Here is a 25,971-nt window from a genome sequence, read left to right on the forward strand (position 1 = left end):
TTCTTCTGATCCTGCTCCAGATCCAGCTACAACGGATTTGGGATGTCAGACTTAATCTCAACTACTGTAGGAGACACATCAAAGTTGTACTTCTCCAGGCAAATACATTCATAACATTAAAGTCTCTTTTAAGAAGTCAGTATTAGGCACTTTAATATTAATTAATACTTATTTTTAATTGGTATTAAGTTGTCTTGTCATCCATTGTGGTGCTTTAGCCTTCAGGCTCCTGTAGACTAAAATGCGGTGATGTTTTTTCTGAACTTGGAAGCATGGAAAACATTAGTCCTACCTGGATTCCTACATCTGAATACCAAGTAATCGGTATTTTACAAGGGGGTGGACTTGATTAGGATATTGCTTTTGATACATAATTCTTGTCTGTACAAGCAAATAATTTACTCATTGAAATAAAACTTTGCATATTGCTAATGGAGACATATTCTAAAGGAGTAGTTGGAGAATGACAGCTCTGATATTTTGTTAGTATCTATTGATTCAATTCCTTCCTTCCCGAATCCCCTAAGAATATTGAAAATTTAGAACAATTATTCTAAAATCTTGGGGACTACTTTCAAGCTTTGTTAACTGGGCGCTCATGCAGATGAGTTTAACTTATTTTGCTTTGGTAATGCAGTTCACAAAACAGAACAGGGTAAGAATAAAAAATAAAACCCACAAAATTTTATTTTTTTTTAATCCCCCAACCTGGAGCATGGGGAGGGAGTTTGAGAGGGAAGGAAAATACATGTAGGGTATATAGCTTAAAAGGGATATTGTAAAGGGGTAAATATGCTTTATACTGTGCCAAGGCCACCCATGCTTGCTCTTCATTAGTGGCCAAACCAACAGAGGATGAGCTGTGATGTGGATTTTTTTTTTTATTATTTTTAATGTGGACTGATGAGGAGTAACATGTGGCAGGGTTCTGAACATATCCTTTGATCATGTTGTTCATTCTCTGCCACATTCTGTCATAGCAGATGAAGTGGGCTACCAGCTCTGAAAATGGGGACATGGTTTTCTCTTTCTTTTCTTTCTTCTCTTGAATGTCCAGAGGGATTAAACATTTGAGTTCCTTGTGCGAGTGGGTGAGTGTTATACAGGTTGCATGGACTTTTAAAGCAAAGATAGAACCATGCTTGAACAGCTTTTTGTTTTGTTTTGTTTCAATTTATTATTTTGATTTTAGGATTTGTCCGTTAACGCACAAGTGCTCTGCAGCAGATCACTGCAAGTTAGCTCACTGATATAGCTATCAGATAGTACAGCTCTGAGCTCCCTAGCTTAATAAAAACTATACTCCAACATTCGATAGATTTCTTCTATCTTCTATACAAAATCAGCACTTAGAATAACAAAATAAATGTCCTCCAACCAGCCACTCCTAGCCAATATTTTCTGACTCTTCTTTGCAGTATAATTTGTAGAGCATAGTTTGAAACTCAAGGAGATGGAACTTGCTGCAAAAATGAGACTATCAAAATACATGGTGAAGATAAAGCTCACAAATAGCAATGGGTTTTAAGAAATGGGAATTTTTCTCAAGAGACCTGGGCGAGCTCATTCTTTCATCTTGTTTTTTTGTTTTTTTTTTTTTTTGATTTTGGAGGTAAATGATGTAGTGTGCATGTCAGAGATGATTTTGTCATGCTGAGTTTTTATCCTGAAGATTTTAGATTTAATATTTATGTCCTGTGACCATTCAAGCAAGGAACAGAGAGATTTTCTGAGGACAAATACAAGATAGCAGCATATATAATTTTGTTTTTCCTTAGAGCTTTTTGTTGTATTATATATGATGGCCAGATCAGTCCTGCAGTCAGTGAGCTTCCATGTATGCATGGGACAATAGGCCTGAGTATGATATGAAGGACAACCAAAAGGACTTTGAAGCTACAATAAGGTTGTAAAGGTGAGTTTAGAGTACTTTGCTGTGGGGTTTTGCTCAGTTGCATTTTCTGACAGTGCAGGTAAAATGTTTAAAACTGAAGAAGGATATTTCAGTGTATGTGTATGCACTGATTTTTTATTTTTATTTTTGGAAGCTTTTATTGTTTTTCGGCTGACTGATCTACTAGAGGAAAGACAATCATCGCATGTAGAGCTGTAAATGTGGGAAAACTGATATGCTTGGCATTAATATTGTGCTCATCCAACATGAAATACAAAGTCTGGTGACAAAGTTAGATTCTGGTTTGAGACCTTTTTCTTTGGTAAGACTGAGTTCAGTTTCCTAGTTGAAAAGTGTTTTGATGAATATAGCTGTCAAATACTCTACCAGCGTAAAAATTGCTAGGCATTGAGTAGCTAAAGAGCTGCATATGCTTTCAGAGGAGTTTCAAGTGATTTTTAATACAAGCATTTGAAAGAAAAGTCGATGATGTTGGTCAACTACACGAATTAGCACAACAGAGTTGTGGGTTTTTACTAAGACAAGACAGAAGGAAATGAAATGAGAAAATACTAAATAGTGCATTAGAATTAGGAAATTCACTTACGCTATACACCAACACCAAGAAAACTATGGTAGAGGTAACTATATGATTATTCTAGTGCCAGGGTAAATGGTACAGAGCTAACCATAGAAATTCTTTATCTTTAAAAGACAACAAAATCCAAAAAGCAAACAAACTTTAAGCATTAAACATCTTATTAAATGTAATTGTTCTTGGTAGCTTTCTGAGGTGGGAAGGAACTTAAAGTAATATAACTAAATCAGTAACGAATGGAATAATCAAAGAAAATAGTTTTGATGGCTGGAAGGGCAAGACAAAGTTAACCCATAAGTAATACAGAACAAAGTTTTTTTTTGTCCGTAGTCTAGGAGCTTATTATATTTTCTTAATATCCAGGTGTGGTTTTTTTTGTACTCTTTTTTTTCTTAATCCATATTTTACTTTTCCAGTGAATTTCCTAAAGTGAATTTTACCCTGCTATCTCACAGACTTTCAAGTGTTGATTTTGCTGGTGGTCTGCAACTTCTGGCAAGACCCAGTGTCACCAGAAGTTCTTTTCCCATAAATAAGTAAATTTATTTGTATCAATCAAAAAGGTTATCCTGTATTAAGAACTGCTGAATCTGTAGCTGTTGCAATGCTTAGCCAAGAAATCTAAGACAGCAAAGTACTGTGGAAATTTGCTTTTGGAATAAAGAAAAAAGCCTGGAAAGGGTACTGTGCTTCTCTAAGGGTGAGGGAATGACTTGGGCATCTTACTCACTACTTCCTCAGTTCATGCAGGGCATATACATGATGCTTGAAATTGTATTCACATGTTTTGTCAGAGGACCACGTGTTGTAAGGAAGCATGAGCTTTGTAAGAACTAGAGTAGAAATAGACAAAGTGGACATGCCTTTAAACTTAGGGTATATTCATAAGCTCTGGCAAAATCTGTTTTATTAAAATGTAACTCTAATATTGTACTTAATGCTTTTCATGTAAGCTTAAAAATGTCATAGGAATAATTCTTATAGATCCTCTTCCATGCTTCTTTTGTCACATCATTACACCTACAGAGGCACTTTAAAGTAAGATTATTTCTGTTGACGTTATGATTTGACAAAAGGTGTAAGGAAGATGATCTAAATCTGTTTCTACAGAAAAAGGGAAAAAAACAAAACCACAAAATTTCTGGTATGACTTGGAGCATCCCCAATGTTGCTCTGAATTTTTATGGTTTATGATGTTCCTGCTTGTTAATATCCCAAATGTAATTTATGTGATTTTGCTAAAGCTTTTCCCAGAAGAATGGCACAGTTATTGCAGAATTGTGCTGGAGATGCCTTCTCATTCCAGGGAAGTCTCTTAGGGCAGGTCTCATCCTCCTTGTGCTCAGATGTGGTCTGATCAAACCATGACAGGACAGAGGCTGTGACCTGCTTGTATCCAACCTATGAACATCCTGAAGCAGCATCGCGAAAGCAAATATTACGGAAAGCTACCAGATATCCCTTGTTTTTTTCTGAGAGAACTACAAAACAGAAATAACTTTTTTTTTTTTTTTTAAATAAAAAAAGATGCTGCTAGATGTAAGTAAAAGGAAATGAGTCTGCTTGTTATGCATATGATTTTGTTCATAATGTGATGCGATGCAAAAACTTTAACAAATACTGAAAAGCATCACGTGAAGGTAATGAGAACTCAAGCAGATTTTGGAGATGCATTGGTTTCCTTTTTCTTTCTTATTTGATGGTGTGCTAATGTGTTGGTGGGAGACCTGTTTTCCCTTTTCCCGTTTTACTGAGTTGGTTTTGCTAGCAGACAGAGAGAAACAACTCAAAAATACCCTAGATCTGTTAAAATGTAGGGAAAAAGCAATCAAATCTCCCCTTCCCATAAAGTTTAGATAGCACTGGTTGTGGGAAGGGACAGGCAGGATTTACATAGACAGCCGATGTGTACCTCGTGTAAATTCTTGAAAGCTTTCTTGTGTCTCTGTAAAAGTTAGCCGTTCCATTTTAAAGCTATTTTTGTAAGCATCAAAACTCAAAGTAAGAGTCTTTAGTCAAAATTGGAACTTTTATAGAAGAATAAAAGTTCTGTCAAAATAATTAATAAAGAAATAAATGCAAGTAGTGATTAAAAGTAGGAACATATACTGATCTGATCAGTTGGTCAGTCTCCAATCTAGAAAATTATTATTTAAACACTGAATATTTTAAAGTTAGTTTAATGCTAGTTCTGTCTGACTATTGTAATGTTATGTGCCTGCTTTGGATGTCTATGCAGCCATCTAATGTATCAGTCAGCTCCCAGCTGGAGTCAGCAACAAAACTCCCATTGGCTTAATTTGGATTATTGGCTCCATATATAATCTCAAACACAGCTGAAGAGATAATGACTCAGAGAGTTGTGAAGCTTTTGCTGTTAGAAAAGGAACAATTCCCTTGACATTTCGCACTGATGAGCTAACCACAGCAAAAAGAATAAAATAAGTAAACTTCAAGCAACCTTTCTATATTTTATTTCTAAAATAGCTGTTTCTGAAATTAAATACTTCTGATGTTTTTGATATCTGCAGATTTTGGAGCTCCTTCACCAGAAAGCTGATTTCTTGTTTGTTTAGATTTTTAAGTGTAGGTGCTTTTTTACAGTAAGCTTTGCAAAACCAGTTCTTTAGAATGAGATTTAAAGCATAGGATCATAGAATAATTTACGTTGGAAGGGACCTCTGCAAATCATTTCATCCACCTGCCTGCTGGAAGTAGATGTTGCTACATCAGGCTGTTCAGGGATGAGTATGAATCAAATTTTGAATACCTCCAGGGAAGGAAATTGCACAACCCGTCTAGGTCTGGATGGCTGCTGCTAACTCACTATGCTTCCCTCCACCAAATGCTGGCAGATAATGCTCTTGCATTCGGTAAAAGTCAAACTTATTCATTTCTGTTTCATACAGCTTTTTTCACAGCCTTGTTTGGTTGCCTGTACTGTCTTTTGCCACACCTTCCTTTACAAGATCCTCTGTTAAGGATGAGCAAGCTGTGCAAATTCATCTGTACAATCTCAAATGGAAGTTGAAATAAAAATATCCTAGATTTAGTACTGTATATATTGTCAAAAGAAGAAAATATGCCTACGTTTTAGCAGTCTGGTTCTGTCCTGCTACTGTGTCATACACTTTATTTTTCCTTTAAGAAATAAACATTTCAAACTTTTTTTCTTTGCAGAGCCAGTATTGTGCAGAAGCGCATAATTTATTTTCAAGATGAGGGCTCTCTCACCAAAAAAATTTGTGAACAAGGTAAGGTTACTTCCTTGTCATGTTCTGCTGTTTTCTCCTAACTCATTGTATCCAATTAAAAATTTGAGGCCTTCAGTGGTTTCATCCAGGTTCAAATTTAGGATCTCTTATTCAACAGTGTTCTTCCTTACTCTGCAAATGTTTCTCATATGTACTCGTCCTTGTTTTCACCTAAATGTGACACTTGCACCTTTTTACCTGGTGTGAAACCTGTTTGCCCCCAGAGCACGAAGTTTAATGAATCCCAGACTATTTCATTCTTTCCTAAACCTAAGCATAGTGGAGGTATTTAAAATTCACATGAGGAAGAGAAGACAAGTTTAGTTGTCCTTTGTGATAGCTTTTGTTTCTGCATGTGCAAATTCCTCTTCCCCAGAAAGTCATGCAAGTGAAGTTAGTTCAGTTAATCTGTCTCCTGGTTCTTCTACGGTATGCTGTAATTATTTTCATTCTGGTCTCTTCAGAATGAGGGCTGTCAAGACTATGCTTGCATATACGGAGGTGGGAAATCTATAAAGTAGATTAGGCCTAAACGAAGGGAAATTATCTATATACATTCTTCAGGGACTTTATAGAATCCTTCACCTATTCTTAAATATGCAACCTGTTAAAAAAAAAAGATATGGGGAAGGTGGACTGCTACACTCTAATCTGGTGGTGGATGGACTGCTTTTGTTACTCTGGCAGTAAATGTATGAATGCTGCATATAGGAATATATGCATATATTAGGAGTATATATCTGCCTTTACATTGATTTTCCATCTTAGGAGCAGGGTGTGTTGTTAGTATCTATGTATCAACAACTGACCACTCCCTTAGTATCAGCATGCACATCTTCTTTTGATTTAAATTCCAGATCACATAGCATAACTCTTTACAGGAGAAACTTCCCAAATTTCCTTGAAAAGTAGTAACTTTGTGCAGAAGTGCAGGGATGATTGTTATGGGGGTGATTCTTCTCCCTGCAAGTTTGGAATTGTTTTTCTTTAGTTTGAGCTATGCTGAGAAAAAAAAAAAAAAAAGCTTCTTTTGAGTTACTACCACACTGTCCTTCATTTTTACTAAACTGAGTGTGTGCCAGTGAAGTATTTGATTGCATTTAATGAATGTGAAATCCCTGACTGTAGCCAAGAAACTTGTATGTCATAGTTTTGTGCCATTTCAACTATGGAAAGGTGTAAGCTAGACTTGTTAAAAATAATATCAGAATCACAGAATTTCTAGGTTGGAAGAGACCTCAAGATCATCGAGTCCAACCTCTGACCTAAAAAATATTGCACATTCAGTGTCAAATATGAAGTAAAAAGCCACCAAAATGAACAACAACAGTGAATTTGATTAATCTTCCTGAAAAGAAAGCAGAAAAAAAAGTAGAACTATTAAATACAGGATAGGGAATTAAATTTAAAGCATATTTATCTTTAGAAGCCAAGTTATGTCAAAATTCTACTTTTTAACTTTTGCCATATTTTTGAATAACAGCTTCACGTTTGAAGAATTTTAGTTGTCTATAACCAGTTCTGATACTGGAAGGTGTGTTTGGCCATTGCTAGCTACTCAGTCTATTTGAAGTATTAAACTCTCTATTTAAAATATTAAAGACAGCCAGAAAACTTTGGCTTTCTTCTTCAATACCACTTTTGTTCTAGTCTAGATACGACATCAGATAAGGAGAAAGCTATTGGCAGTTTTGTAGATACCTGTACTGAGCTGTGTCCTGAAGTCACTGAATGAGGGAAAGTACAGAAACACATAGTCTTACTAATGAAAGTTTTATGTTGCAGATACAGGTAAAACTGTAATACAGTCCCACTGTTTGTCCTTTCAGAGTAGGCTGGAGCAGGTGATTCCTTTCTATTGGAAAGAAACATCTGAAACTCATATTCTCAGATCATAAAAAAGACTTCATTTCATTCACACAAGAGGCAATTTGGTCAAGTCCTTAAACTCTTTTTACACATAGTAGTATGTATTAGACATTATTAAACATTATGTATTAAACAACATTAAAAACAACAAATGAAAGTAGGTTTAGCTCAAATTTGTTTATTGGAGTATTTATTGTGGCAACTTTGCTGTCATCTGTTGATAACGAGTTGTAACACTTCTCAATAGGTAATTTTATTTTCCTTTTTCAGACTCAGCCTCAGAAGGTGTGACTGACAAACCAATTTTAGATTGTTGTGCCTGTGGAACTGCCAAATACAGGCTAACATTTTATGGAAATTGGTCGGAAAAAACACATCCCAAAGATTTTCCACGTGAGTATGTCTTTTACTAATGTTGTCCTACATACACAGGGATAGCGTAGAGAGTTGGAGCTTGTTACAGAGTTATTTATTTACATATCAGTAGTGTAAATTACGACGTTTATGCAGTGCTGCCAGCACTCAGTATTGAAAATCCATGGATCCTTCTGAAAGTGCTATACATTACAAATAAATTCCAGAGATTTGCTTCATGTTTTGAACTGAGATGTATTTTAGATTGGGTTTTTAAAATTTGTTTGTAATAAGAAAGGGTTTTCTAGCTTTCCTTTTCTATCAGGGTCTATCAGGGTTTTTAAAATTCTGACCTACAAAATCAGTATTCTTGTTTTTTTTTGTTGCAATAATCCAAGTGATTGTAAAAAGATGAAGTTATAAAAAAATGTATTATGCATTTATTCTTTCATTACTAGCTTCACAGTCTGTGGCAATAAAGGCAAGGAAATTATTTGAGAACATGAGTCAAATTTATTGGTCTTTAAACTTTGTTAGGTTGTCTGTGGCTGATGCTTATTATGTAGCCTTTTTTATTTATTTATTGCCGTCAGTGTCAGAATATAATCATGGAGCTTAAATATGGTTTGTGTATCTGCTTGTGGTTCTAACAGTCTAAGCAATTGATTTTTTAGTACATTTTAAGTCGAACGTACCATTGTCCAAATATTATTTGTCAGTGTAATGCATGGGAGATAAAATAAGCCAAAGTGAGTAATTGTGGGAATGCTCTTTTAGGCTACTGGATGATCTACGTGTCTGCTGAATGTCACACTTTGTATGCGTTATTAGTATGGATTCAGCTGGTGGTTAGAAATTGGGTATAAGAAAATGATTGAAAACTCTGAAATTACTGTGACTTAATGATGTAATAGGCAGGGAAAAATGCCTTTTCTTTTAAATCCAAGTCAGTCAACACATTGAGGGTATGGGTGAAGTAAGCAAGTTAAGATAGGGTGAAGTAAGCAAGTTAAGATAATTTGCCACAATAGTGGACTGTTCTCTCTTCCCAGTTACACAGTGGTGATTTTAAGTAATGTGTTTTTACCTCAAAAACTAGAGAAGACTGAGTGAAGAAAAAAAACCCACAATGTTAGCAGGATCAATCCCGGTAATAAAAGATGATAACATTTTACACTGAAATTCCTGAAAGTTGAGAAAAAGATCTTTCATCCAGATGTAGTCATATTAAAAATGAAAACTAATGAATAACGTTATTCTTTATAATTTTGAACTTGTGCAGTAGTTACATTAAAATAAAGTGCTGTTTATGATAGGCTGTAGTAAATCACTCGTTATTTGGCAAGCCACCATGTTAACAAAACAAAGCAAAAAACTGCTTTAGTCTTATGCCATCAGTATGGCTGAAATAAAAAACAGATCATAAAACTTTTATTTCACTTCTATTCTTAAATAATCTTCTGACTTGCTTTAAATATCCCCAGTAATAAGTAATCTATTCTTTAGCTTTTCTCCAAAGAACTGCTTTTGCCAAACAAAGAATTTTCTTTTGCTGTCAAACAAAAATGTTTCTGGCAAGTACTGGGCAAAACTGTTAATCCCAGGAAACACTTCAGGGATTTTCACAGATTCCATTTTTTATACCAGTGCAATTAAAGTACCTTTTTTTTTTTTCTTTTTTTTTTTTTTTTCTTTTTCCTTTTTAAAAACCTATTGTGTGTTTAGGAGTCTGTAAAACATTGCTCAGAAAGAAAACAGGGCAACACAATCTTGTTCTGAGTGCACTAGCCATAAAGTGAATGGAGAGAGGTGTACCATGGCTGTTGAAAGGGTTCAAAAACTAATTTGTATTTTATAATAAAATGTTTTCCCTTTCATGAATCTCAAAGAGACTGAAAATTTTTAATTAAACAAATGAGCACACTAAGGCTTAAGAAAACCAAGCATGCTTTTTGGTTAATTTTTGCACGTTGTTTTACCTCCTGATAATACGACTAGTGGAAGCAGAATATTTCATTTGTTACTAAATCTGGCTCAAGGGGAGTTATTACATTTCCTATCACATCCTTTTGATCAGACAAAAAATGTCTACATATGCCCTGTGGCTTAAAAGTACTTATTCTTTCTGGGTATCATCCATATATGTGTGCTCTCCATTATGATTTCATACGGCACATCTGCAAGATATGTCAGAGGATACATTCTCATGTGTGATGACACCTTGATCTATATGCAAAATATGCATATAAATGTGTAAATTGAGGAGCTACTCACGCACAAAGAAGGTGAAATAACACTATCGGAAAGATGTCTGTACTCTGTTTGCTGCCTTAGCAATTGGTTAATGAAAGGGGACTGGTGATACAAAATAGCTCAGGCCCTATCTGACTCAGATTATTTCATGTTCAGAAGTTTAGAGGAAAAAGTTTAAGAAACTGTATTGAGTTCTCTTCATTCTTACAGAAACACAAGGTTCGAGGTGAAGAGTGAAACATTTGCAAATTTGTGGTATACTTTGAATAGCTTCTTTGGTCAAGAAGGGAGGCCAGCTGCCTTGGGGGCAAATCCAACAGCTTTAAGAAGAGGGGTTGGGTGGAAGAGGCAGGGCTTCGAAGGCATCAGGCGTTCTTGCCCAGTTTAGGGCAGGGAAGGAGAGAAGCTTTGGAGCAGGTGGAACAATTCGTGTTACTGAACATTTCAGGGCTCTCTGGTTCCTCTCTGTAGTGATACATTCTTCTTTTGTAGGGAGCAGGTGGAACCATCTCTTTCAATAAATTTTCGTGTCACTGTGTTTCAGGGAAAGTTGCTGTCTGTGACTAGTGAGATAGTTAGACCTGTGTGCTAAGAAAAAAGTATGGGCATACCTGGGGGTCCCATCACTGAAGCTGAACGATGCCCTCTGTGGTTTGAAAAGGTGCCAGTGTATATCAGAGGAGCAGGAATCAAATCTTTGATCAGGAAACCATCTTCTGACAGTGGAGCCTCCTACTGGGGGGAGGTGGTGGTGGAGATTAGTCTCTTTCTCCATTTGGGACGCACTTTCTGATTAGCTTTCACGGACTCTGAAAACATCAAGCCTGCTGTAATTCAGCACTCAGTAAGTTTATTTTGGTCCAAGCAAACCTATGGAGGCTCTGTTTGCTGTGCTGTCGAGCCACCTCCCCTCATCTATCTATTCTGCCTGCCACACTTTTCTAGCTTTTTCCATACCACTGTTGTCCATTTTTTATTTCTAATCTACTTTCTATTTTCCTGTGATTATGTTACTGCATCTGACTTTATCTATTCAATTCTCAAAACTGTCTTTTTCAATTTCATTGTCCCACCTTTCACATTTTAAATTTGCATTCCTTTTGTTTACTTCATTATTCATTTTTCATTCATTTATTCTAGTTTTCAGCTGGTTTTACCGCTCCTCTCTTCCTTTTGCATTGCAAAGAAAAATGTTAAATATTGTCTCACTCCATCATTCTGTCTCCCTCATCTCCTACAGTCTTTGTACTGTTACCATACTGTCTGCTTGTGTGAGTAGTTCATTTTCTCATCGTTTTCCTTTAAGCTGGTATCTTTGCAGAGTGCTATTTGACACTTAAGTGAATTCATTTTTATTTTGAATACTGTGGGACTTCTGTGAGTCCTTATTTCTGCTCATTTCTCTTTTCCATTTCATCAGACTTCTCTAACATTTTCTCTTTAAACTTTTACATTTTTTCTTTTCCTGTTCAACAAGACAAGAAACCAGAAGAGGAATCCCTTTGTCTTGCTCTACAATGCTTACACTATGAGAAATCAGAGCACGTAAACTAAGCACCTATAGAAGCACCAAAACTTGCATCTTCACTCCCTCCTAAATTAAAGGGAACCACTATTAATTGTTGAAAGGGGAAGAAAAAAAAAAAAGTGACAGAGCATATGTGTACTTTAAGGGTGAGCAAGCAGAGAAAACAGCCATGTGAGTGTCCATAAGAGAATTCTTTTACCAGTATTTCAAGTTTCTTGGAAGGACAGCTAGGCACAATTTGCTGATGGGAAGCAAACTTACCATCTCCTTTCCATCAGCTGCTCGAGGGAGGTTTTTGCCTTTAAGCACTTTATTATCTCCACCTGATAATGTTTGGGCACAAAGCTGAAAAGGCTGTAACAGTTAATGACATTGTAGTCATGCCTATATCTACCCTTTGCCGGTAATCTCCTGTCACCACCCAAACATAAATCAAGTGGACTGTTGCAAGAAACCAGTATCTGTCAGTATGGAAGCGACTTGTTAAATCTTGGAGTAGTCAAAGATTTAACTGAAGTCTTCCCTTGCAAGATTCATCCTCATAAATATTTTATATGGAAACCTGAAATTAAAGGATTTTTAAACTTCCTGAAGAAGCTTAGGTGAAGAAAAATTATACTAAGTCTGTATGAAACTATCTGTTTGGGGGAGATACTTGATCAGCTGGAATACAATCTTTCTCTCAATTTCTGTTATACCCAATAATTACTGACACATTATGCTTTACTTCTGTAGTTCATTGGTTTGCCCTTAGTACTCTAAAGGTATGATGTTTTAATGTAGTGGGAGCTGGCAGCATGCAGCACATGTAGAAGTTTCATGCTGATGAAGATGGGGCACTTATTATGCTTTGAGCCTCTGATGATGGTTTTGATGTTATAAGTCAATATGTTGTCAACATACTGACAATTTTCTCTTTTTTATTGTATTTTTCCTGAAAGGGCGCACCAACCATTGGTCTGCAATTATTGGTAGTTCTCACTCAAAGAACTACATCCTTTGGGAGTATGGAGGATATGCAAGTGAAGGCGTCAAACAAGTCGCAGAGCTGGGGTCCCCAGTCAAGATGGAAGAAGAAATTCGACAACAGGTAAGGTGCAATTTAATACATGCTTTGAAAAAAATGCATCCTACCTTGTACGGTGGATAATTTGTCATTGCCATGTCCATGAATGTAATTTTGCTGGCTATTTTTCGGTCAAGAATATTAGGAAAGCTGCCTGTTTTTCTAGACATTTTTTTGTGTCTGTGAAGGACAAGATACAGTGTTGTGAGCTCAGATCTTTGTGTCATTCAAGACATATATCAGAGATATAAAAGTAAAATTCATCTTTTCTAGCTTAATCGTGAAGATGAGAGTTTATTAAGGGAACACCTTGAAGATGGTGAGCAGTATGCCATGTTCATCTTTGAAGTATTGATCTTTTTTACAGGAGGTGGTAGCATTAATAGCACTCTTTTTTTCTGGGACACACCATTTGCAGTTAGGTACAGATTCATCCGAGTTAGGAATGCTCTTCCAGGAGAGTGAGGTGATATTTATTGCTGAATAGGAAGACTTTACACAACTGCACTAATAAAACTTGATGAATCAGGTTTATGGCTAAGGGCAAAAGAGCCTTTACAGTATATCATCCTGCAGGGGATTGATTTAGCTTAACAGAAATCAATCTTTCAAGTAGTTTATAGATTGTTTTCATTTTGTTACATAGAGTAATAAGCAAACAATAAAATATACTGGAACATGGTCATGATTGTTATTAGAATGTGTACCACCATGAAATTCAAGGACTGACTGGAAACTGAGGTAAGAGAGAGAAAATGTAGATATCAGTACACATAATAAAGCTGTATGTACAATTTTATGTAGCTGCATGTGTAGGTTAAATCTGTGTATAATGTATATAGTTATGATTGCACTACTTGAGAAAGAGGCTTCCTGATTCCCTTGGCACAGTCTAATCCAAGCAGTGATTGGGTGTAATAGCTGGGTAGTACCTAGAACCAGTTTATCAACGTATGCTGTAATGGCAATTAAATGGGTCTATTAGTTAAACAGGGCTGCTGAGATGGTTAGGTCACTACAACATCTTCCTACAAAGAGAGGCTGAGAGAGCTGGGCTGGTTTAGCCTGGAGATGAGAAGACTGAGAGGGGATTTTATCAATGTGTATAAATATCTGAAGGGAGGGTGGCAAGAGGATGAGGCCAGATTCCTCTCAGCAGTGCCCAGCAACAGGACAAGAGGCAGCGGGCACAACTGAAATACAGGAAGTTCCAGCTGAATATGAGAAAACAATTCTTTACTGTGGGGGTGACAGAGTGCTGGAACAGGCTGCACAGAGAGGCTGTGGAGTCTCCTCCTGTGGAAATAATTCAAAACCCACCTGGATGCCATCCTGTGCAACTATTCTAGGTGAGCCTGCATGGCCAGGGGGTTGGGCTGGATGTTCTCCAGAGGTCATCCCTTCCAACCTCAACCATTCTGTGATTGTGTGAAATCTGATAAAATTTGATTAAAAACCTTCTGTTTCTTTTCAGTGTGTTTAAGTTCGGATAATATTTTTGAGAAAAACTGAGATAAAGAAAAAAAAATTTTTGTTTGTTTGTTTTTTTTTTAAATGAAGCTATTTTCTTTTAATAGAGCTTTGTTAAGAAGTGCCCTAACAATTATGTATCATTAACTAAGGATTCTCAAGTGTAAATGCTTCTGTTCCCCATCTGACAGACTGCTGAATCATCATCAGCTTTTCTTCTTGACTGAGCACCTTCGAATGCTCTGGTTTGTTGTTACTGTACAATATTTTTGCATGGATGGTCCTGGGTACTGCAAACTTGCTTTGCTGTTTGTTTATCTGGGAGAACTTAAAGGAATTAATCAACCTTTTTGGTAAACTTCCCCTGGCAGCCTGGAAGGAAAGCACAGAGCACACTAGTTTTCCTAAAACAATCTGTCAAGTGGTTGATGTGTACAATAGGATAATTCATGCGTCAACTTTAGGGGTTATACATGAACAAACAAAGGATGGAAAAGGAATGATGTGTGCAGAATAATGTTCACTGACCTCATGTATCTCTGAAATGTATTCACTCTTTTACTTCAGGACACTTTGGTTTTCGGAAAGTCTGATTTGTCCAAGATCTGTTATTTAAAAAACTGCCTGTTCTATACAAGCAAATACAGAATTTGAAAGGGGGAATACTGCTTCAATATTGTGATTGCTTTGTTAAAGAAAAAAGACTAAAACATGCAAACATCAAAAAGAATAAAATGTAAAGCTAAATATTACGTAAGTAAATGTAACAAGATGGAAATAGAGCCAGTCTTATTCTCCCTTGGTTCCAATGTCTTGCACCTAAAGAAGAAAAAACTCACTTGTTTTTGTCGAATTGTTTTCAGATAAATACTAAGTCATTTTACCATTAAATATTTTAAAAACGCGGATAAAAAGTATTCTATACCTTGCTGGATAAAAAGTATTCTATACCTTGCTGCTATCTCCACTGGCATTCCTTACAGATTTGGTTTAATGCTCTCTGAGATGTCAGGAAAGGGGGTGACTTTTTCCATTGTCTTCAGTGGCCTTAGAACTTTGAGAAGAGCAAGTTCTTCCTTCCAGTAAAATGGCTGTAAAGTTTTTGATACATTTTAATTTATGTAAAGACAGTTTCTTAATTGAAGATGAAACTTGAAATATCCCAAGCTGTCTACAAGTGAAAAGATGTAATTGTTATGATTCTATCCATACATTTACTTATTCAAAATAGTTCTGATAAGATTTTTTTAAAATCTGTCCTAAATACATACATACATTAATGTATATATATAAATATATATATATACACTTTAGTGTATATATACTGAAGAATGGTAGTAAAAATGAGGCTGATTTAATTTCAATTGATCCTGGCTGTTTTTTCTTTTTCTTTTTTTTTTTTTTTTAACTCTAATTTCAGTATTTTGACTGAATAACTGCCATTTCATTACCTGTTTCTTAAAACAGCTCTGCATTTTTCCATAGAAAAGTGGGGTCATTAGATTCTTCCAACTGAAGCTAGTAAATCACCTGAATTACAAAGAAGAATCTGCTGTATATTGATCATTTTGTTATAGCACTTGGAAAAATATTATCATGTTCACTTGAAAGAGGCTCAAAATTTTGTTTATTATTGTTAATAATAATCTGTTACTACAGAAGTTAAAATTAGCTAACCAACCAGGGAGGTTCAGCTGAGTTGCACTTGTGCTTGACAGAACAGCTGAAAATTGAACACTTAATCAAGCTTTGGAAAGCAGAATACCCCTAACAAGGGCTAAGGATAAGGCTGCTTTGCACTTGAAAGTTGTGATTGCTGCAGAAATAGTTCAGGCTGTGCTTGTTTAAACCAGCTAAACATTAGTGAATGTATGCCTTCATTGAAGGTGGAGATTAAACCATACACAGGTTATTTTGTCTTGTGCCAATACTGCTATTTCTGCTCCTATTGTTATTGATGGAAACTAGAGGAAGCTGGCTGGGATGTTTGTCTTGGCCTACCCAAACCGTTGGTGAATGGCATCATTGTCCTCCCAGGGTCCCCTCCACCTCAGTCCTTGGGGCACGGATTTGGCTTTCCAGCAGCTTTTCAGAGGCACCAGTCTCTCTCTCTCTGTTGAAAAGATAGCCACATTTAGGAACTATTAATATGTCCAAAAAGTCTAATGTGAAAAGTACAGCCACTGTTTTAAGTAGTCCAAAGCCCCTTTAGGTTTCTGTCCAGAGTCTGTAGAAACTTTCAGTGGATTCTGGACTTGGTCTAATAGTGAAGTAGTAAAACCCTGTCCCAGCATGCTTTCTACGTTAGAGCCTCGCTGCGTGTTTTTAAGGCTGTATTTGATCTAATTCTGGATAGATCAAGCCACTTGATTGTAAATTTTAATCTAGACTTTTGTTTGTTCTGTTAGATTCCTCTATTGCTCTGTGCATACACCACCACCATAAATTACAGTACTTCCTAGGCCTTCTGAAAATGTTAAATGGTAGATTTTCCATCCTTTCCCTTTGGACAATATATACTGTCTAATAATTTAAAACCCCTGGCATTTTGGTAATCAGAAGTTTTGAAATGCCCTACTGTGCTAAATTTCTTGAGGAATTTCTGCCAAAAAGAAATTGTTGTCTGTTTATGTCATAAAGGGAAGTTTATCTACCAGTAAACATCTCATACTACCAGGTTCAGACAAGCTCTTCCAGGACAACCTCCATTTTCTCTAATAAACTACTGTTGGAAACTCCATTTAGGATGATTCCCAGTTTGTGTTGCTTTCTTTAAAACAAGCAAGCAAACAAAGCTGTTCATCACAATTGCATTCTTTTTTAGTACTTGTTGATGACAACAATTTGCTTCTCTAATAAGAAACAAAGCTCATGTTGAATGCTGTGCTGTGTTCGTATTCATGACCATATGAATAACTGTTGTAAGCACAATGCTAACAGAGGTCAAACTACAAATACAGCATGCATTTTTGAAGATATCTTTAAAAAATGCTTTTTTTTTTTTTTTTTCTGACAACCATTGAAATTAAAAAAAAAAGTCAAATAATATTGAATTTTCTGAGTAGTGATTTATAAGGCAGATACTTAAAAGTCACTGCTCTTTAAAAGGAAAATCAACTTTGTTTCTGATAAAACAGTAAATATGTTTCTATAAGTCTGTATTCTGAAGAAAGTGTAGAAAATCCCAAATTTAACTTTTTTTTTTTTTCACTGAGTTTTATTGCTGTAGGCTTAAATAAACAACACAGGCACTGTGTGTTCTCATCAGTAAGCTAGTCTCTAATTGGAATTATATTGCAAAAGCTTTTGTTGTGCAACTGTTAAGCAATCTTGTTTTAGCCTAAAAAATAACTAAACATGTGGAATGTTCACTTTGAGATACAAAATAAGGAAAGAAAGATTCAGTGAGGGTAGTTAAATAAGTAAATAAAAATACATAATTTTTTACTAAAAGCTTCACTTCCATTTCAGTCATACAAGTTATTGTGGTGTTGGTGAAAACAGTCTCTGTAAATACTGGAAAGTGCTTATCATTTCTCTCAGAGGAGCTAGTTCTGAATAGTACAAAGCAGCTTGGTTCAGTCTGAACCATTAATGACAGTTGTTTGTTTTTTTTAAAAAAGGTTTTACTAATAAATATTAAGTGGTATATTATTTCTTGGGCCAAAACATGAAAGATTTAGCACACTTCTAATAGTTCATGCAGTCAGCCAATAAAAATGAATAGAAAAATGTGTGTTTATTGAGTACTCTGAAAATATCATTGTGCTGTGGATAAGCTCTTACTCATTAGAGCACAGTCCTTATGGCACAGTCATACCATGTGTGGGTCTTCTGTTCGGAGGATTGTGAGAACTGGCAGACATTGAACACATTTTGTGCAAACTGTCCTTCTATGATTGTGGTAATCTCCCTGATTTAGAACACCAAGCAAAATACAATTTTGAGATTTTGCTCAGCTTGGGCTCAAAACTTGAACAAATTAGTGGCTTGGTTAACAACTCCTTTTTATATTATTTGTCAAGTTGCTTTTTGCGAGGGTTAGTAATACAACCAGGAAAATGCTGCAAAATTACTGGAAATTTGCTCTGTCAGTAGAGTTGCAAGTCCCCATGGATCACTGTGGTTGCCATTGCTGAGTTGGATTTGCGTTGCGTCTTTAATCCATGTGTATTTGTATTAAGGATGTGCAGGCCTAGGCCAGCTGTCCCAGAGAAATTAAAATGCGTTCTGCTGCTACAGATCAGCCTGTGGAAATCTGACAGAATTTGTGCACTCTGGTGATCTAGGAACTTTTGTGCCAGCCTGCAGTTGTGTTATGTGTGGGACAGGCATTTCCTTTGCAAAAAACTCCAGCCTTTGTGACTGAACGTGACCAGTGTGGCCATGCCACAGAGAAGAGGACAGGCGCATGCCATTGCTCTCCCAAGAGTTCTGTCTCAGTGTGTTGCGGTGCACCTTGCATTGTAGAAAATCTCTTCATCTACTTAAAACTTGAAAATTTCTTCTCAGAAGGAGAAGGCAGTCAGGCATTGGAACAGATTGCCTAAGGGAGGTGGTGGAGTCACCACCCCTGGGGGTATTTAAGGAAAGGTTGGCTGTGGTACTTAGGGACATGGTTTAGTGGGTGACATTGGTAGCAGGGTTATGGTTGGACCAGATGATCTGGAAGGTCTTTTCCAACCTAAACGATTCTATGAAGGACACTTCTCCCTCCCTGCGCTGAGCACCTTGCCTGTGCTCTGCCTGCAAACCCATCTCCAGCAGGTTCAGAAATGGCGAACACAGTTTACTACCACAGTTAAAGTATAGCCCTCAGGCCAACATTTCCATTCAGAAGAGAAGTGATTTTAAGGAATGCTGTGCTGCCGGTGCCAGGGACCCTTGTCAGGGCCGGATGTTGTGGCCTGGTGGCTGCTGCCCACCTGCAGCGGCCATGAGGCAGGAGGCCGCGGCCATGAGGCAGGAGGCCGCAGCCAAGCCCTGCGCTCTCCTCACGGGCCTCAGCGCTTACCGACAGCTCCTGTTGGCCTTCATCTCTTGTCGGCTCGGTTCTGTTGCTAACAGGCAAGTATAGATGACGTGGAAAAATATATTTATCGTTATTTTATGTTTTCTGTGCTTTTAACAGCATTTACTACTTGATAAAAAGGTAGCTTGATTTTTCAAGCTCAAGGCTTTGAGCTCTCACCTTGCTTTATGGATTCTGGAGGCTTCACACCTCTGAGTTGTTTGGGTCTTTGAAGTTTTGCTCTCTGAATAATTAGCCAGTTATTGATATGAAACAATTTGCATAATCAAACAAGGAATTAAGGTTTTAACAGTTTGTTCAACACTTAGTTTCTTTTCATTTGCTGTAAGTTGACTTGATGCTTGTTTTCTTCCAATTATCACATTTCTAATATAAAATAGGAAGAAATGCATTTCAATAAAGTCCAATAATCAGGTTCTTTTTGAATTAAAAAGTCAAACAAGGTAAGCATTTTGTTTGCTCTGTTGCACGGTATCTCCTGAAGAAAAATAAATAAATAATAAAGCCTCAGCAAATTCTTATGGCGTATCTTGCTGAAGTGGGACCAACACATATTCCTACCATTTTTATTGTCTATAATAATTGAAAGGAAATGTCTTCCGTTCAAGACAGTATGATTGGATTGCTAGATGTTATTTGCTAAATTCAAAGTCTTTTAAAATACCTTGACTTTTCATTTCTTGCAGTTAGGTTTTATCATACTGTTTTGCTGTCATAAAACTCTTACTATTCTGAAGCAGACTCATCCAGTGGAAAGATGTGGTGAAATTACTTTAAAATTATTTCCTTTCAGTCTGCTACTGTAGTATTTTTAAAACGTGAACATGCTGCATACGTTGATGCCTCCTGTCCTGCTAATATAGAGGGACAAACTCCATATGATAGCAGAATTTCAGTACTCCTACCATGAGACTTTGGTCAGATAAATCAGTCTGAGCTCGAGTTTCTGCTTGCAGCTACTCTGTTTCGAATGGCAGCTCTAAATCCTACTAAGACTCACCAAATGCATTTGATGAATGGCTCTGAGGCACTAGGGAACTGGTTTGGAGCAACACAAGCAGAATGTTAAGTAACACAAACTATAGAAGAACAAACACGAATAACACTGAATTGTATGGCAGGTATACAGAGCTGGCGTGTAGGCTCCTTTTTCCCTGGGAGACATTGGCTAAACTCCTGTTGACCTGTTTTTTTTAAGGGTCAGAGTACCACTAAAAATTAAATTAAAGAAGAGTTTACTTCTCTCTGAATACTCTCATCTGCAGAGGCTTAGCCTGTGATTAAAGTGCAATGGCTGCATAGCCAGTGGCCTTCAGCTACCTACTAATGGGGTGCTGCAACTGCTAAAGAAGTGCCTGAACTCTCATTAACAGCATTTGTCAGGAGCCACAGGATCTTCCCCTCTTTCCTCTCTTTCTGGATTGTAAATATTGTTCAAAGGAACAGCATGACATAACAGCTGAAGCTGAAGAGTCCTACTAACTCATTTGACTTGCAAATGTTTAATCAGAGAAATTAACTTAAAAACTAAGAAAAAAAAATCAACATAATTTCATCATTCTGGTATTAGCTTTTCAGCATCTTTATTGTTTAAGAACCTCAATTAAGAACCATGTTACCTTGATTACATTAAACGCTTATTTTCACCTGAATTCCAGCAGAACACTCAGAAAAATACTGTATGCAAATATACATATTTCAAAAAACAAATATAGATGGAAAAATATTCATATTACATTGCTTATCTCATTTGCTAAGACAGCTCCTCTCAGTTAAATTTTTAAATCAATACTGATTTCAGAATCTATTTATTGCTTTTACTGTTTAATGAATAAGTATAATCACGTATTAGGTCTTATATAAATATTAATATATAACAAACCAACTGGCCCAAGCTACTGAAGAGGGAGGTTATTCATTGGTCTATATCCCAACTTTTAATTTTGTTTTTTTAGATTGCTTTTCCAGATTTGGAGGAACTGTGATGTGTTGTGGTTTACTGAAGTTTTTACTTCACTAAAAACAGAAACAGAACTACTCAATTGGGTTGGGAAGTTAATGCTGTTGACTAGTCATTAGTTTGAAAAAGAATGATAAGCTTGCAGACTGTACACTTATTTGAAATTTGCCAGTCAAGCACTGGAATAAAATAATGAATGGATGAATTTAGAAACTGTCATATATGCTGGGAATTGAAATAGATGCAAGAGTGAACTCTGGGCTTAGATGAAAATGGCAGTTATTGTCATGAATTTCTGATTACAAACTGCCTGGAATTCTTTTATAAGCATGTTATTGGATTCTCTGCTAGTCAGTCTTCTCTTTTAAACATGGCTCCAATCATTCATATTACTCTTGTTTCAGTCAGTCACTGATGTCTTCAAATAAATACCATTACTTTATCATGGGCAATACTTTGTTATTCCAAGAACATTCTGTGCAAAAAAGGTATACAGAAATGGCTGGAAAGGAGAAGGTTGACAGCAGAGTGGAGTATTTATTACCTTCATTGATATTTACCAATATGTGATGAGAAGATTGTAGCAGATGATATATCAGGCTCAAAAGTAGGCATATTGATATCTAAAAATGCTCTATTGGAAATTTGTTTTCACATAATACTTCGGAAATTTATGTGAGCTAGCAATCTGAATCACATGCATGTGAATGCTTTCCCAGGATAAACAGTGAGTACCTCAATGCTTATTTCCTTCTTAATGACTTAAAAGAGGCTAGCACTATACATGGGGTGGTCTATGATGCACTTAAATACGTTATTCTTTACATATTATATTTAATTATCTAATTTGGACAAGTCCGTTTATTCTTTTTAGCATATTTAGTTTTATACAACACTGACCAGTCTTGGTGAAGGAAATTAAGTGTCTGGATCAGTTTATTTTATTTGCAGAAAAGGAAGGTATCTTAAAATTACCATCAGTGCAATGTTTCCTATAAATCAGTAATACTTATTTAGATGTTGATAATACAGTCATTTACCCCCCTCTCCCTCCCCCATCCAACCTCCCCTCCCTTTCCAGCCCCCCCGCACCACCACCATCCACCCCCCGCAACTAACTTCTTTAATACTTTCAATAGCTTTAATACGTTTAATACTCTTACTTAAGAGTAAATATCTAGGAAGAAAACTGAGCTCTTTAAAATAGCTTCTATTTTTAAATCCCACTGAAATATAGAAAGATGGAGAAAGGAGGGCCCATCACAGATCCTGAAATGGCCACAGGGCCTTTCAGGAATTTTGAAATGGCCACAGGGCCCATCACAGGGCTTGAAATGGCTGCAAGGCCTGTCAGAGGGGCTTGAAATGGCCACAGGGCCTGTCATGGGACTTCTAGCGGCCACAGGGCTCACCAGAGGGCCTGGAATGGCGGCAGGGCCCATCACAGGGCCTGTAATGGCCACATGCCCTGTCACAGGGGTTGGAACGGTCGCAAGGCCTGTGACAGGTGTTGGAGCTGCCATAGGATCTGTCAAAGGGCTTGGAATAGGTGCAGGGTCTGTCACAGGGCGTGGAATAGCCGCAGAGCCTGTCACAGGGCTTGAAAGGGCTGCAGAGCCTGTTGCAGGGATTACAGTGGCCCCAGCCAGTCACAGGGCTTGCAGTGCCCACAGGGCTTGGAATGGCCACAGAGCCTGTCTCGGGTTGGAATGGCTGCAGGGTCTGTCACTGGGTTTGTAGGGCTGTTGGTTGCAGCTCAGCTAAGTTGTCGACTGATGAACAGCCACGAAAATTATCATTCTGTTTCCTTAAAACACTTGCATCCATCCACGCAGCCTTTATGTTGAGGACATTCAGAAGTTCTTAAAAAATAATTTGCAACCAAGATCTATTACTATCTCTTCCTTTCTCCTTGGCTTTGAAAAGCTACGGTACTGTAAATAAATGAAAACTCTTATTTAAACTATATGACAGGAATTTGTACTGTAATACTTTTCTAACAGCTTGTGTTGATGGCAAATTGAAAATGCCTGATTTCTTTTTAAATATAGGAGTTTGAATCCCACACACAGACCTTATAAATGCAGTTTGGAAGCTTTTACTTTTCATTCTGCAAATAGAAATGCAATTTTTCTACATCCTCTACATCCCATATAAATTTTCTTTAATAATAATTCCCTAATAAAGAAATTTTACAGATTTGCTACATCAGTGGTCAAATTAAAATGTTTCTTTTAAGTTATATGGACAAGGAAATATGAAATACCCACAGTAGACAGTTACTCATAGGATATAAAAAGCTGCCAGCAAATTATCTGTCAACTGCCACTTTGGATATTTCCTGTTTTTCTTTCTTTTTTTTTACTTTTTTTTTTTTTTTTTTAATATATATATTATATTAGAGTTTGAGTAGAAATAGTGCACATGTGCAGTTCTGCTGTGCTTTTATTCTCCCCTTCCTTTGCTCTTTTCTTTTCATGTGTTTGGAGATGATCAAAGGGAGACTTAAGAAATATTAGATTAAAAGATTAATCTTTTTCAAATTTATATTGCTGAATTGTTAAATGCCAGTGTGTCATCTAAGCATTTTTCTAATGATCTTTAGTTGATTTAATTTTACATAACTTGCAACGTGGAAGACTGTTTCTCTGCATCAGTATCTAAAATGCACTTGCCAATCTGTCGTCACTGTCTACCCTGTATTTCCACCTTGGTTTTAGATAGCCCTGTCACAAGCAGAGATTCAGTGCTCCTGCTGCCAGTAGCAATGACGTTGCACCAAATCTGTGTATGATATTCATGATGATTTTGACCAGAAAAAAAGCAATAGAATGAGTTCAGAAAAACCCCGACTTGAGTTTTTGTAAGTGACCTTGTTTACAGATTACTGCTCATATTCTGTATGTGTGCACATGAGAGTCTGTAGACAAATATCCTCTGTTCAGTCTCAATATGATACTAATTCAGCAATATTAAGAATGTGAAAAGCAGGTTACTCCTTGATTATTCGTGTAATATCAATGTTATTCACGTTTCTTAATTCAGAAGCCTACCTTTGTGAAAGTCAGCACATCCTTGCACATATGGGACTTGGCTGCCCAGGGCATCTTTTGGTTATAAGGAACAGTTTGAGCTTAACAGACAATAGTTATGCTGCATTAACTCCCCAGGTGGTAACTGTTCTGGAGAGATGGCTTTTTTTGCATTTTGCCATAATTACAAGCTATGTTACAAGGGCATACGTGTGAAAAGACAAGAATCCAGAGTGCCCTGTCCTGAGAGTTACTGAGTGGGACATCTTTCCTTGAAGTTACTGCACACAGTATAGATCCAGTGATCGTTAGAACTAACTGCAAGACTCTTTAATGGGATTTGAGTGGGAACTCCACACCTTCATAGCCCAAGTCCTGTCAGTTGTAGTCCAAGTGATTTCACTGGGAAAATGCTGTAAACTTTCTTCTTGGAGTTTGGAGCGCACGGAATTTTTGGGAGTGTCATCCCATGTTACCTCGCAAGACATGGGTCTAAGTCAAAACATTAAATTATTTAATAAATCCTACATGAAATTCAAATCCACGTTTCAGAGTACAATTCCAGGGGAAACAAGTGCTTAATTTATATGGCTTAGCATGTTTGTGGTTGTTTATAAACACGGGCAATGTTTATCAGTATGTCTTATTTTACTTACCTCATTCCTTTGAGGAAAAATGTGGAATTGCCTTGATTTTAGCAATACCTTCAGAAGAAACGTTACCCAGTTTCAACACTTTTCCAACAATGTTAAGGAATGTAGATGGAAAAATTCATTAAATGAGGAGAAAGCCTCCTGCGTTCCATAGATATGTGGCTGTTTAAAATGCTTTCCCTTTTAAAAGTTAATTACATGATTGCTGCATTGCTTAAGAGCTGAGAAGAACATATCTATAATGAACAGAATCCAAATAGATTTTTAATGCATCTTTTTTAGCTCTTCCTATGGCTAGGGGTGCTTATTGAGATCTTCATTTACAACAGATTACTGCTGCTACTTTTTTTTTTTTTCTTTAAAATACGTTCCCACTCATCATAATTGATGTATTAGTATATCCCCTAAGCATATTATCTTGTTCATCTTTACTCCATTAAGATTAAACAGAATGGCCATTAGGTCATAAAGAAATAAAATATTCACTTCACTACTTGCTGTGAAAAAGCTGCTATTATCTGTCAAATAAAAAGATTAACTTTGCCTTCAGGTGTATTTTTAATGGCCTTTCAAATATAGGCCTGAACCCCTGTAACATACAGTGATAGATAAAGAACTTTCTTCATCGGGGGAAGTATATCTTAATTAGGTGTCAGCCCCAGAATTTTTTTCTCAGCTTATGCTCTTAGCTGTGTGATTCTCCTGCATGGCTATTGGAATTTATGATAGAGTTGTAATGCAGGTTAAAATGAGGGATACAATTTGTACTTTATTACTTGCTATAGACTTTTAAATAGGTTTTAATTAAAATGTCAAAGAGCACATTCTCTATATATTGCTTTCTCAAATAACAGGAGAATATGAGTTTATAAAGATCTGAAATAATCCAGTTTTCAGTGTGTGAGCATAAATTACATTTCTAGTGAGATGTTCAATCCTGAAACAAAAACTAAATTTTGTTCTTAGAAATTTAGGCTTGCAGAACCCCATGTGTTTCTCTTATTCCCT

General features: G+C 36.6%; 1 protein-coding gene across 3 annotated transcripts in view; it reads left to right on the forward strand.

Moving 5' to 3' along the window:
- Nucleotides 1-25,971, forward strand: part of SPON1 (spondin 1) — a 309,754-nt gene that overhangs the window by 179,249 nt on the left and 104,534 nt on the right. For all 3 annotated transcript variants that reach the window (XM_068685131.1, XM_068685130.1, XM_068685129.1), the window contains 3 exons: nt 5,673-5,746; nt 7,886-8,008; nt 12,692-12,840. In XM_068685131.1, the coding sequence (XP_068541232.1) occupies nt 5,673-5,746; nt 7,886-8,008; nt 12,692-12,840 (346 nt within the window). The remainder of the gene's footprint in view (nt 1-5,672; nt 5,747-7,885; nt 8,009-12,691; nt 12,841-25,971) is intronic.

The sequence above is a fragment of the Anas acuta genome, chromosome 5, assembly GCF_963932015.1.
Source record: "Anas acuta chromosome 5, bAnaAcu1.1, whole genome shotgun sequence".
NCBI lineage: Eukaryota > Metazoa > Chordata > Aves > Anseriformes > Anatidae > Anas > Anas acuta.